This window comes from Podarcis melisellensis (assembly GCF_964234715.1).
Source record: "Podarcis melisellensis genome assembly, chromosome: 17".
NCBI classification, from domain to species: domain Eukaryota; kingdom Metazoa; phylum Chordata; class Lepidosauria; order Squamata; family Lacertidae; genus Podarcis; species Podarcis melisellensis.
The window spans coordinates 11,373,740-11,386,475 of NC_138534.1; the positions used below are offsets into that span (position 1 = coordinate 11,373,740).

Below are 12,736 nucleotides of genomic sequence, written 5' to 3' on the forward strand. Positions count from 1 at the left end.
AAAGAGCTGACACATTCCTGGCTCGCACAAGCATGCAAAGTCCAGGCATCCTGTGTGACAGTGTCACATTGAGGCGTCCCACTCAGACAAACATTGAGGGGGCCCAGTCCTTGCTAACAAATATGGGGGGGGGGGAGCAAGCTCAAAGGAGCTCAGCTTCTAGGATTCGGTGCCCCTGACACTGCCCCATTTGTTTCCCTGCCCTTACAAACCATGGAACTCATATTCAAGGATGCCATCAGCTGTGCATGCACAATGGCCGCCTCAAATGCGCCTGTCTCAGCTAAGCCACAACTCGCGTTTTCAAATTGGACGGGAGCTGGTGTGAGGGGGAAAGCATCAGACAGGAGTATTTCTCAAGAATCTACAGGATACATATGGATTGCAGCTAATGTCATGTGCACTTGGCTTCAATCACCAGTGGTGGGAGAACACGGGAGACTGAGCAAATGGTCATGCGCGCATGGCCCAAGACTGAACAACACTCACCTCAAGTGGCTTTTTGGCCTCCAAGAGTGCACCAATGATATAAGCAGTAAGAGAGATCACATTATTGACACCTCCCTGTGAAGCACATGGCAAAAGAGAGAAAGACGGAACAAGAACGTGAGATGATTTTTGCATGAAGGGCAAAAATGAAACAGCAGTTAATATGGATGCTAAGATCTTTCAGGAGTCAGTAGGGACAGCAGTATTTATACTGCTCAACCTAGTTTAGTACAATATGCTGTCCTTAGGCAAAGGACTGAAGAGAGAGAGAGGCCTGCGGCAAGGAGGAGCGACAACCACACTGCAAGGTTAAATGTTTGCTACAGTGGAAGGGCACCTTGGTAAGTGAAATCCTGCCCCTCACAGAGACCCTTGGGGTATCAGGGTCCTTGCTGGAGTGGGGGACAAATTGTTATACTATACAGTTCTTGACTCACACTTGTATGCATTAATGAATTAACCTGAGCCCAGAGCTCAGGGTGCAAGTGGGTGTGGCTTAGAAGGTGCTCAGTTGGCTTTGCTCCCAACCCCTTCTCAATCCTTTTTTCTTCCTAAACCTTAGAACAAGCAAGAAGCAATGTGGCCTTGGCTCCCTGCATGTGATCTGAATCTCTCTAAAAGGAGATTTCATAGCCTGCATCTTGCTACCTCAGAGATTACATGATCCTTGGCACCTTTCCCATCTTCATTTTACTGCCAATGGATGGAGACTTGTTTGCTGTAACATCTGGAAACTCTGTGAGTAAACTATTCACTTATTTGCAAAGCTAAGTGTCTGTGATTTATTCTAGCCTAAGGCTTTTTTTTGTGGGGAACATTAGTTTAAAGGTGGCTGAGGGCAGATACAAATCTAACCAAGTTTCAATTTGCTTGGAGCAATTGTCATTGTGCTTAATCCTGCTACGGGAGAGGAATCTCTCTTCTAAACACCTCTCTCTAACAGAGATTGCTCCCTGTCTAGCCATTTCTGTGGATCCAGTTTCTTCTTTCCCCCTATGCGAATTAATAGAGGTATTGCTTCATTAGCTTGCATTAACTGCCTGCAGGGGTGCACATACATGGGATTTTTTTTAAAAAAAATAGATATGATACACATGACCTACTGCACTTCTTGTTGCAGTTTGCAGCAGCATGTATCACAATACAAGGGTGATCTGGCATTGTATTCTACACACTGTGCGTTGTGAGCAGCAACTGTGATTGTGGAAAACAATTGTACATTGATGTCTGGCAACTGAAAGCAGTTTCATTAAAGACTGCACCCCTCTGAACTCTTACCTTCATTGTTCTGTGGAAGAGTTTCCCCACATTGGCAAAGGAGCCATCGAGCTGCTGGTAACTTGCCAACCACCGCAAAGCAGCCTGGATGTCTTCATCATCGATGAAGGTATATTCCTCAGCTTTTCTGAAAACCTTGATCACAAAAGCCGTCAGCCTTGAGAAAAGATGGAGAGAGCAAATAATGGCTGGGTTGTTTTCAAAGGCTACTGATTCAGGGTTGTTTATCCCCATTCACAAATGTGACCACCTTCAGCTGCCTCAAATTTTCCTGCCCTCTTATACAAGTTTAATTCACAACTTCCATCATATCTGACCACTGGGCATGCTGGTTAGGGCTGAAGGGAGTTGTATGGGGTTCCTTCCAGCTCCACAATTCTATGACTCACCAGGTATTGCCTTGCCCATCACTCTCTCCAAATGCACTATAAGAACCATCCCTGTGTTTGTACTGAAGTTGTCTCTGGTACCCTTGTGGGGGGGAAAGAAAAAGAAAACTGAGGATCGGAGGGTGAAAGACTTTGGACATCTGTGCAACGCACACAGTGGCGTAGCGTGGGGGGTGCAGGGGGGCTGGCCGCACCAGGCACAACATCTGGGGGTTAGGGTTAGGGGGCGCAAATCCACGGGTTAGGGGGCACAAATTACTTGCCTTGTCCCGGGTGCTGACAACCCACGCTACGCCACTGAACGCACAACACACACCCAGCCCCACAATTGCTATATGGGCTCATTGCTGCAAAACTCTGAGCTTCCTGTGCAGTGTAACTCTTTCCATGGTTCGTTTTACACATCATAAATCAATGTATATTTTACAAAAACTATACCATTCAGTATTCCATTATTGCATCTATCAAAGCTTATTTACACAGGTGAATTTATCTTAATGCTGCTGCCAGAGTTTCCAGCTGTATGCAATAAATAATATTTATTTTATTTATTTATTTATTTATTTATTTATTTATTTATACATACATACATACATACATACATACATACATACATACCCCACCCATCTGGCTGGGTTTCCCCTGCCACTCTGGGCGGCTTCCAACAGAATACTAAAATAAAATAACCTATTAAACATTAAAAGCTTCCCTAAACAGAGCTGCCTTCAGATGTCTTCTAAAAGTTTCCCATATATTCAATAAACGTTTTCCAGTCTTCTTTAAACCTATGTTATTCTTGTTCTCTTATTTTATATGTTAAATCTGCAAGCTGTGCATATTCTGTCAAGTTGCCACTCTTCTTTGTTTGGGACCTCGCTCGTTTTCCATTTGGGGGCTAACAAAACATGGGCTGCAGTAGTGGCATACACAAATAACCTTTTTTTTGACACCTTGGAATTTCATTCTGAATTATCCCCAACAGAAAGGACTCTAGAGAAGCAAATGACAGACCTGACTGCAGGTAGCCCAGCGCTTTTGTCTTCAGCTCCTCATCCATCTGTCCTGTGTTTTCCAAGTACTGCAGCACATAGATGATGGGGGCAAACAACACCATGTTTTGCTCCCCGCAGCCACTGGGCATCTGCACCAGTTTGTCCAAGTTCTGCAGTGCCGTTCCCATGATATCACCTGGCCAGATGTGAATACAAAGTTACCCTCTTTCCGACAGGTTGAACATTGCTCCGTCCCCGTCGGTCACATGACACAAAAGACCAACCCTATCCCAGAATTTGTTCCAAATGCCCCCTCCTCATCACCAACGGCATGCACCCAACTCAGGGGCCTTTGCTTCCATTGCCACACTATTCATTGACCGACCCTGTACTGTATTCCTGTGTTAAAAGAAGGGCATGGGCATTTTCACTGAAACTTTCACAAACGAAAAGAATCCCCTTTGAAATATACTCAGAGTCGAGAGTGGATTTCATGCTCTTTATTCAGCTCATAGTGGTAAGGAGGAATGGAAGTTCCCCCAGAATGTCTGCTTTATATACATTATTTACACAATGGGCTCCATGTGATTGGGTAATTCCGGGATTCTCCTGTAGGCCAATCAGGTGGGGAATTACTTCCACCTGGAGCTGGATTGGGTGGCTCCTGTGCACCAATCAGACTGCTGCATTCTGGATCCTATTGTTCCAGGACCAATCAGACTGCTGCATTCTGGATCATATTCAACTCAGTACATAGCACCCTACAAATCTGCAGGAAGGAATGATGATGGTGATGATGATGATGATAATATGCTCCACCATTCACACCACATTCCTGGGATTGATGTGGCTGGCCCTGCCTCTGAGGGTGGCTGGCCCCGCCCCTGGGCACAGGACATGTACGTTGCCCCAGGTATTTGATCGGCTGCTCTGCCGCTGCATGGAAGGCAGCACCTTCTACAGACAAGAGCAGGGCCCTGCCCCCAATGTCGAATCTTGGTTCTTCAGCAGCCAATTTCCTAACTGAATGAAGCCTGTGAACAAGTTTTTCTTGGGCTTACCATACAACTACACGCAACACTTGGCTGTTGAAGAAAGAAGTTCTGACGCCAGAGCCAGGGCTGACAGTGTGTGGCCCTGATCCAGTCTCTACTCAATTGTGCCTTGCACATGAGGAATGCATGCACAAGGGCTACAGTCTCATTGCACCCCTTCTCATTATCTCTTTATGTCTACCACATTTGTTCATGTATGTATACACCTGCTGAAAACTTAGTGCGCAGGTAAGTTGCAGAACCAGCTCGATTTCTTACCAAGAACAGACACCTGGGCCCTGGCAGAATCTGGCACGACATCCTCAGGAAGATCCAAGGAGAATGAATCTGAAGCAGAACCTCCTGACAATGAGATGAATACGCGGTTAATTTGCGGGTAATAATAATAATAATAATAATAATAATAATAATAATAATTTATTATTTATACCCTGCCCATCTGGCTGGGCCTCCCCAGCCACTCTGGGCGGCTTCCATAGAAACCAAAAATACAGTAAAATATCACACGTTAAAAACTTCCCTGAACAGGGCTGCCTTAAGATGTCTTCTGAATGTCAGGTAGTTGTTTATCGCTTTGACATCTGCTGGAAGGGCGTTCCACAGGGCGGGCGCCACTACCGAGAAGGCCCTCTGCCTGGTTCCCTGTAGCTTTGCTTCTCACAATGAGGGAACTGCCAGAAGGCCCTTGGCACTGGACCTCAGCGTCCGGGCAGAATGATGGTATACTTCAGGTATACTGGACCGAGACCGTTTAAGGCTTTAAAGGTCAGCACCAACACTTTGAATTGTGCTCGGAAACAGAAGTGCACACAGAAAGCTCTGCAAGTGAAGCCAAATTCGACCGCAATGGAATTCCTCACCACCCCCAGTCCTCATGCCTGCTCTTCCACTGGCAACAGTGGGGCCTTTCCTCTCATTCTGTTTAGCAGGGATAAAAGGTAAAGGGACCCCTGACCATTAGGTCCAGTCGTGGCTGACTCTAGGGTTGTGGCGCTCATCTCGCTTTATTGGCCAAGGGAGCCGGCGTACAGCTTCCGGGTCATGTGGCCAGCATGACTAAGCCACTTCTGGCAAACCAGAAGAGTTCACGGAAACGCTGTTTACCTTCCCGCTAGAGTGGTACCTATTTATCTACTTGCACTTTGATGTGCTTTCGAACTGCTATGTTGGCAGGAGCAGGGACCGAGCAACGGGAGCTCACCCCGTTGCGGGGATTTGAACCGCCGACCTTCTGATCGGCAAGCCCTAGGCTCTGTGGTTTAACCCACCTGCGGCCCTTTAGCAGGGATAGGCAGGAACAATTCAGAGGTGGGGGTAAGCCTGCAGCAGGGCAAAGCTTCTTTCCCGCCCCAGGCCATTGTCCTGTTCCAGCTCAGTCCTCGCCCCTGCACCAGTGATTTGGTGTTTTGTTTTGTTTCCTAATCAGGGAAAACCCACTATTTAGTGACAGATCAGAAAAAGTGGCGATTCAGGGGAAACCTGAATTGCCAATTGAGTGCTAAAAGCAGTCCTCCCCCCCAACACACACACACACACACACACGTGTGGATAAGCCCTAAGTGGTTGTGAATGCAGCTTGCCTCTCATTCCTGAAACCTTTTTGGCCCCCCCAGGCTAAAAGGTGTTAGGTGCTACTGACCTTCAGGGCACATCAGAGAGCTATGAACTTTCTCAGCCAGGACGCCCTCAGGCTGCCAGGGATGGGGAGAGGAAAAAAAATCAGTTTTAAAACCATCAACATATACACATAGCCTTCAGATTTAAACACCTGGTGTGTTTCATGCGGGGGGCGTGTGTGTCTCCAAAGGTCCCTCCCTTCACCCCTGTCATTCAGAATCAGCAGAGTAATATGTGCTCCTCTGAAGGTGTTAGTCCCAGACAGCTTGTGGAAGAAGGTGGAAGAATGTCAGCCAGTGGAAAGCAGCAATAAAAAGATGGTATTCTTTTTGCTAGCAGTTGAAGGAAATGGACAGAAGCTTCTCTGATGCTTCTGCAGCCAAGTTCTGCTTGTGAGCTGACCTCTTGGGGACAATAAAGATATTCACTTCTGAGTGTGTACAGTCCTTCTCCAGGGAACCCCAGGAAAAGGCTCTTTCCTGAAATTAGGGGCCATTCCAAAAATAACAATCGCTTTCCCCCTTTTACATCTCTTGCTGAATATTCAGAACATGTCCTCCTTCTCACAAGAACAGGTGAGGCACAGGTAGTCATGAATACTAGTGTATTGTATATAAATAGACAGATGATAGATGATAGATAGATGATAGATAGATAGATAGATAGATGATAGATAGATAGATAGATAGATGATAGATAGATAGATAGATAGATAGATAGATAGATAGATAGATATAGATAGATGATAGATGATAGATATAGATAGATAGATAGATAGATGATAGATAGATAGATAGATAGATAGATAGATAGATAGATAGATAGATGATAGATAGATAGATGATAGATAGATGATAGATAGATAGATAGATAGATAGATGATAGATAGATAGATAGATAGATAGATAGATGATAGATAGATAGATAGATAGATGATAGATAGATGATAGATAGATATAGATAGATGATAGTATTATATATACTGAATACTAGTCTTTTCACAGGGCCTGAAAGACAAAGCCGTTCCACCTGGCCTTCAGTTCCGACTCAGTCTGACCTTTATGTTTCCCTCCCCTTATGGTTTTGATGAGGCTGCATTTTAAATTGCATTTTAACCTGTATTTTAAATTGTTTTTTTTCTTTTCCCTATTATGTTTTTACTGTAATTTTACTGTTGTTAGCCACCCTGAGCCTGGCTGTGGCCAGGGAGGGCGGGGTATAAATAAAATTTGTTATTATTATTATTAGGTCACGTCCCACTTCTCACACTTCAAGTAGCCTCATGTCAGGGGAATCACAGAATCGTAGAATTGGAAGGGACCCTGAGGAAGATCTAGTCCAGCCCCCTACAATGCAGGAATAAGCAGCTCTCCCATATGGGAACTGAACCTGCAACCTTGGCGTCATCAGCACCATGCTCTAACCAGGTGAGCTATCCATATAGTCACAGGGAGGGGGATTTGTAGAGGTAGCAAGAAATGCTGTATTATAGACTCACCCGGACAAGGAGAGACTTGATCAAGATGTCATTTTGGCCCTTTTCTGGCACAGCGGTCTGCTCACCACCACAGAGTTTCTCACTTTTGAGTGCCATTGAGGTGACAGTGAAGTTCATCAAACCTGCCGGCAAATGACAGAAAATGCGTTCATCCCTGCAAAAACACGCTGTTTCAGAAATCAGAAATGGAACAATTTCTAGAAACACCCCGCCTGATCTCCTTAATAATTCCTAATGAGCCCAGCTCATAATTGCTGATAGGTGATAGTCTGCTTCAAGAAGCTTCCCTCTGTGGAGTAATTTTATTCATATAAAATAGAAAATAAAAAGTGCAGAGCAAAAGGTAAGTATGGATAAGCCGTCAGATGGCTTTTTCAGAGGCTTATGGTTGGCTAATGTGGAAAGAGAACGTGGGACCTAGATAGGTTTTTGGTCTGATCCAGAGGGCTTTGTTTTACAGTCTGTGTTAAATAATAATAATAATAATAATAATAATAATAATAATAATAATAATACAGTGGTACCTCGGGTTAAGTACTTAATTTGTTCCAGAGGTCCGTACTTAACCTGAAACTGTTCTTAACCTGAAGCTCCACTTTAGCTAATGGGGCCACCCGCTGCCGCCACGCCGCCAGAGCACGATTTCTGTTCTCATCCTGAAGCAAAGTTCTTAACCTGAGGTACTATTTTTCTGGGTTAGCGGAGTCTGTAACCTGAAGCGTATGTAACCTGAAGTGTATGTAACCCGAGGTACCACTGTAATACAGTGGAACCTCAGGTTATGTACCGTCCTCCTTATGAACACTTTGGGTAACAAGCTCTGCTGACCCGGACGTAGATGCTCCTGGTTGCAAACTTTGCCCTGGGATGCGAGTGGAAGTTGTGTGCCGGCGACGCAGTGGCAGTGGGAGGCCCCATTAGCGAAAGCACGCCTCATGTTAAGAACGGTTTTGGGTTAAGAATGGACCTCCAGAAGGAATTAAGTTCGTAACCAGAGGTACCACTGTGATTTATTATTTATACCCGCCCACCTGGCTGGGTTTCCCCAGCCACTCTGGGCGGCTTCCAACAAAATATTAAAAATACATTAAAACATCAGTCATTAAAAACTTCCCTAAACAGGGCTGACTTCAGATGTCTTCTAAAAGTTAGGCAGTTGTTTATTTCCTTGACATCTGATGGGATGGTGTTCCACAGGGCGGGTGCCACTACTGAGAAGGCCCTCTGCCCGGTTCCCTGTAACCTCACTTCCTGCAGTGAGGGAGCCACCAGAAGGCCCTCGGAGCTGGCCGCATTCTGGATTAGTTGTTGTTTCCCAGTCAATACCAGATCACTTGCTACCAGAAAGGTATTGCTTCTCAATGGAAGCAGGCTTATTGTGGAAGCAGGGGGAGAATTGTTGTAATTTTTATTTTGATTATGCATTTTGTGGTTTTATATTCTGATTTTATTCTGTGATTTTATTCGGGTATAGGGTGGTAAATAAATTCAATAAATAACAATAAATAATAACACTATCCACATTGTAGCCCAAAAAGTTGGGGGTAATTTCAGATTTCAGTAGACAGAGAGGCAAACAACTCCACTTCTGCTTCATTTCAAAATTAAATGGCAAAAAGAAATACGGGCATTTTTAAAAAATCTATACGTCGTGACTTTTTTAAAATTTGTGGTAATTATATCAATGTTACCAACACACATGAAATAGGCACACACTTCTGAAAAAAAGGGGATTTGTTCCCTGTGAAGTGCCTGCCTATTGGCCCAATGGTTATAACTGTTATCATAAAGCACCAATGCTGCAGCAAGCAAAGGCTCTAGCAGCTCAGTCAGCTGCTTGTGGCTGGAAAGCCAAACAGGATGTTTGTGACTGTTGCCATGGGAACAAAGGGGCAGTCCATTCTGTACTGAGCACCGGATGTTAGCTCAGTGTGTGTGTCATATGACCCATACTGGAGGTACATGGGTGGATTTTATTCTTACTGCTGTTGAGTGCAGACATGTTTCTCTGTACTGATGTAAGAGACAGAAATAAAGAATGTAAATAGATTTCTGTCTGCTTCTTTCCCCTCCCTGGGGGACACCAAAGGGGAGAGAGAAGAAACGGTATGTTCTTCTCACATCTGGGAAGAATCGCCGAGACCTCGCCTGCTTATCAGCAGAGTGGCGCAGCGGGGAGGTCGCCTAGGAATATCTGCCGGTGCCTACGCTGTGGCACATTCCTCTGACCCAGGCAGAATTCCAACAATAACATAAGTCACAGAGGGCCAATCCATCTAGAGTCAGTCATGATTCAGTCCTACTGAAGTCAATGAAACTCCAAGCTAAAATTCCTTTGGTTTCAGGGAGATAAAAGTTGTGATGACCAACTTCATCTGGAAAAGGTTCTGAGAGAGAGGAGAGTGTAAGAGACTTTCCCTCAACCTGTTCTTGGTTATACCATGCCAGGAAAACCCTCTAACAAAATAAGCCTGACAGAACCAGACCTCTAGGTGGAATCTACACACATATAAAAAACACTATGAAAAATACATTGACTGTAGCATAGCTCGCTGTTGCCACTTAGTGTCCCATTTGTATATTGCACTTTACAATACATTTAAAACGTTTTACTTGCAGCTGTATAGCTGAGTCCCAGCTGCTCTACACAACAGGAATCTGGGACTCAGCTACACTGGTCAAGATAAAGCATTTTACATGTGTTATAACACTGTGGCACCAGATGGAGCTATGGAGTCCTGTTTTCTGCCAACAGGATTTCCCTGTATGAAGTTTACAACATGTTTAACTGAATCGCCTCTTTGATGCATCTAGATCCAGCCCTGGTTGGGCTTGGCCATTACAACCCAGTTGCAAAGTGGTTGTCATCTCACACTGGTTGTTGAGGGATTTGTCCCGTTCCCCCATTCAGTACTTTCACTGTGCCACTGGGTGAGAGGCACAGAACATCAACAAATACAGTAGTACCTTGGATCCCGAATGCCTTGGTACTCAGATGTTTTGGCTCCCGAATGCTGCAAACCCAGAAGTGACTGTTCTGATGGAACCCATCAGATCGGCTTCCGGTTGGCTGCAGGAGCTTCCTGCGGCTAATTAGAAGCCGCACTTTGGTTTCTGAACATTTTGGAAGTTGAATGGACTTCCGAAACGGATTCCATTCGACTTCCAAGTTACGACTATATCACTGTTAGAATCAAGGAGGAAGTCCTCAATTACAACAAACTATTAACACCCAGAAACCCAGGTGCTATTGCAGCTGAGCTGATTCTTCATTCCCCTCCTCCAGCATCAGATTTTGCAAAGGAGTTCTAGATAAGGGATGCAGGAATTCTGAGTTCCAGGATGCAGCCTAATGACAGATGCACAGATGGAATGGCTCAGACTGTGGGAGGGATTATGGTTGCCATACAGAAAGGAGATGGGGATATTGCTTAATGTGGAACACCATCATGACCAGGTGGATTCATCTTCTCTCTGCCCATCTCTCCTTAGGCCACCTCACCCAGTTTAGAGGCCTTCACAGTCCAGGAGTAAGTCTTCGCTTCACCAGCACATAAGCAACTTGTGTATTCACAGTCCTTGCATGGCTGCACCTGATAATCTTCAGACTTGGACAGGATAACCTGGACCTATGCAAAAGTAAGGAAAGGAAAGAGGGAAGGAAGTTTGACTCCGGATTCTGCTCACGGCTGGATTATAATGGTGCAATTGGAGCAAGTTTACCAGGGTGCATGCCTGCAATGCCCAAGATCCTAAGCAGAATGACCTCAGCTTGTACAATGCGACTTAACACCCTCTTCCCCTCCCCGCCCCCACCCTCCACAAATCAGATCCAGAGGATCAGGAGAACCCCTAAGAACAGGTTTAGGGCGCCCTAAAATGATGTTTGTTATCTCAGTGATTTTGATATTGAGACAGAACACAGGATAGTAAGAGCAGGATTTATTTTCATTTTAAAACTCAACAATTAGGAGAAATATTAATTCTGTGCTTTTCTTTACTATTTAACCCGTGAAAGCAAAGGAATCAAAATTTGATGCCAACAACACAAGCACTAATTCCCTCTTTGCAGTGGTCTTATACCTCATATTTTCAGAGTCATGTGAGCTACTGTAGGTTAGGTTGAGAGTTCTGGTAGCTGGCTCAAGGAAGTGAGCAAAATCAATGATAAGTGAGTTTAAAAGGTGGAATTCCAAATACTCAGAATATTTTTTGAAGTCCACAACAGCTTATGCCATAATATGTGTGTGTGTGTGTAGGCATATAGATATGGTATATTTACACTGTATCTATTAGCATTTTTATAATTTGTTCTTTCGTTAGCCTTTTGGTTTAGATGAAAATGATACATGTATCTAGTTTTTCTTTGTTTTTGTTTTTAATAAATCCCAAAACAGCTATCAAAATTGGAAAATTATATTTCTGGGCTACTATAAACTCTTGCACATCCCTTGGCCTCCCACCTTTCACTGAGGCACCTGGTCAACCCTCTGACTTATAAGAGGCGATACAGCTGCTCTACTTAACAAGCAATTGAATTCTTAGAGCATGGGGAATTAGTGAAGATCTTCCTTACCCACATGCAGTGTTTCAAATAGTTGAAGACGGTGGCGATCATTGGAAACGACTCTCCGCGAATCACGGAATAAGGCAGGGTGACGTCCACAAAGAAAGGCTTAAAGACGGTCAGCCTCGCCGGCGGGGAAATACCCAACCCATTGCTTTGGGAGGTGCAGAACATACTGACTTTCCATTCAGTGATGGTGTCTGGAACTGTGAGTGCCACTGACTTCTCACCTGAAGGACTACAAAGAATGTAGGAAGTGACGGCAGTTTGCCTTGCAAAAGGGAGGTTTCTCTCCCCCTCCCCACCCCACCCCGCCACTGCCCCAACAGAGGTTGTGCATTTCAAAAGTGCATGCCCACATTTGGTTAATACTGTATTGGCCCGAATATAAGCTGCACCCAAATATAAGCCGCACCTTTAAAATTGATGGGGGGGGGGAGGGAAAAATAAAAACACACCTGAATATAAGCCACTCAATTCCTTGCTGCTCCTGGCTGCATACTTTGGGGGGGGGGGGAAGCCACGCTGCGTTGCCAGCGGCCTTTCCCATTCCTTGCTCTCTCCCCCCCCCTTCCCAGCCTTAGGGGAGAGGATGGGGGACTATGTGTGGGGCACCGCCATTTTGCTACGCTCCTGGTGCTGTTTGCCCCGTGCTCCTGGCTGCATACCGTAAAGTCACGAATGTAAGCTTCACTTTAACTTTTCAAGTTTGGAATTTGGGAAGAAAGTGAGGCTTATATTCAGGCCAATATGGTATGTATTTATCTGTTTGTTTGCTTGCTTTTTACTGTTGATATGTTTGGGGAATAGTGTAAGACATGTCAACTTATTTTCATTTGCATAACTGAAAC

The 12,736-nt window shown here is 44.8% G+C and overlaps 1 protein-coding gene across 1 annotated transcript in view; it reads right to left on the reverse strand.

The window, feature by feature from the left end:
* The window catches only part of A2ML1 (alpha-2-macroglobulin like 1), a 58,449-nt gene that overhangs the window by 13,835 nt on the left and 31,878 nt on the right, over positions 1 to 12,736 (reverse strand). The window contains exons 19-27 of the mRNA XM_081894994.1: positions 11,895 to 12,123; positions 10,821 to 10,947; positions 7,319 to 7,440; positions 5,843 to 5,894; positions 4,462 to 4,545; positions 3,168 to 3,344; positions 2,157 to 2,238; positions 1,768 to 1,924; positions 490 to 564 (exon numbers count right to left, since the gene is read on the reverse strand). Coding sequence (XP_081751120.1) covers positions 490 to 564; positions 1,768 to 1,924; positions 2,157 to 2,238; positions 3,168 to 3,344; positions 4,462 to 4,545; positions 5,843 to 5,894; positions 7,319 to 7,440; positions 10,821 to 10,947; positions 11,895 to 12,123 — 1,105 coding nt within the window. The remainder of the gene's footprint in view (positions 1 to 489; positions 565 to 1,767; positions 1,925 to 2,156; positions 2,239 to 3,167; positions 3,345 to 4,461; positions 4,546 to 5,842; positions 5,895 to 7,318; positions 7,441 to 10,820; positions 10,948 to 11,894; positions 12,124 to 12,736) is intronic.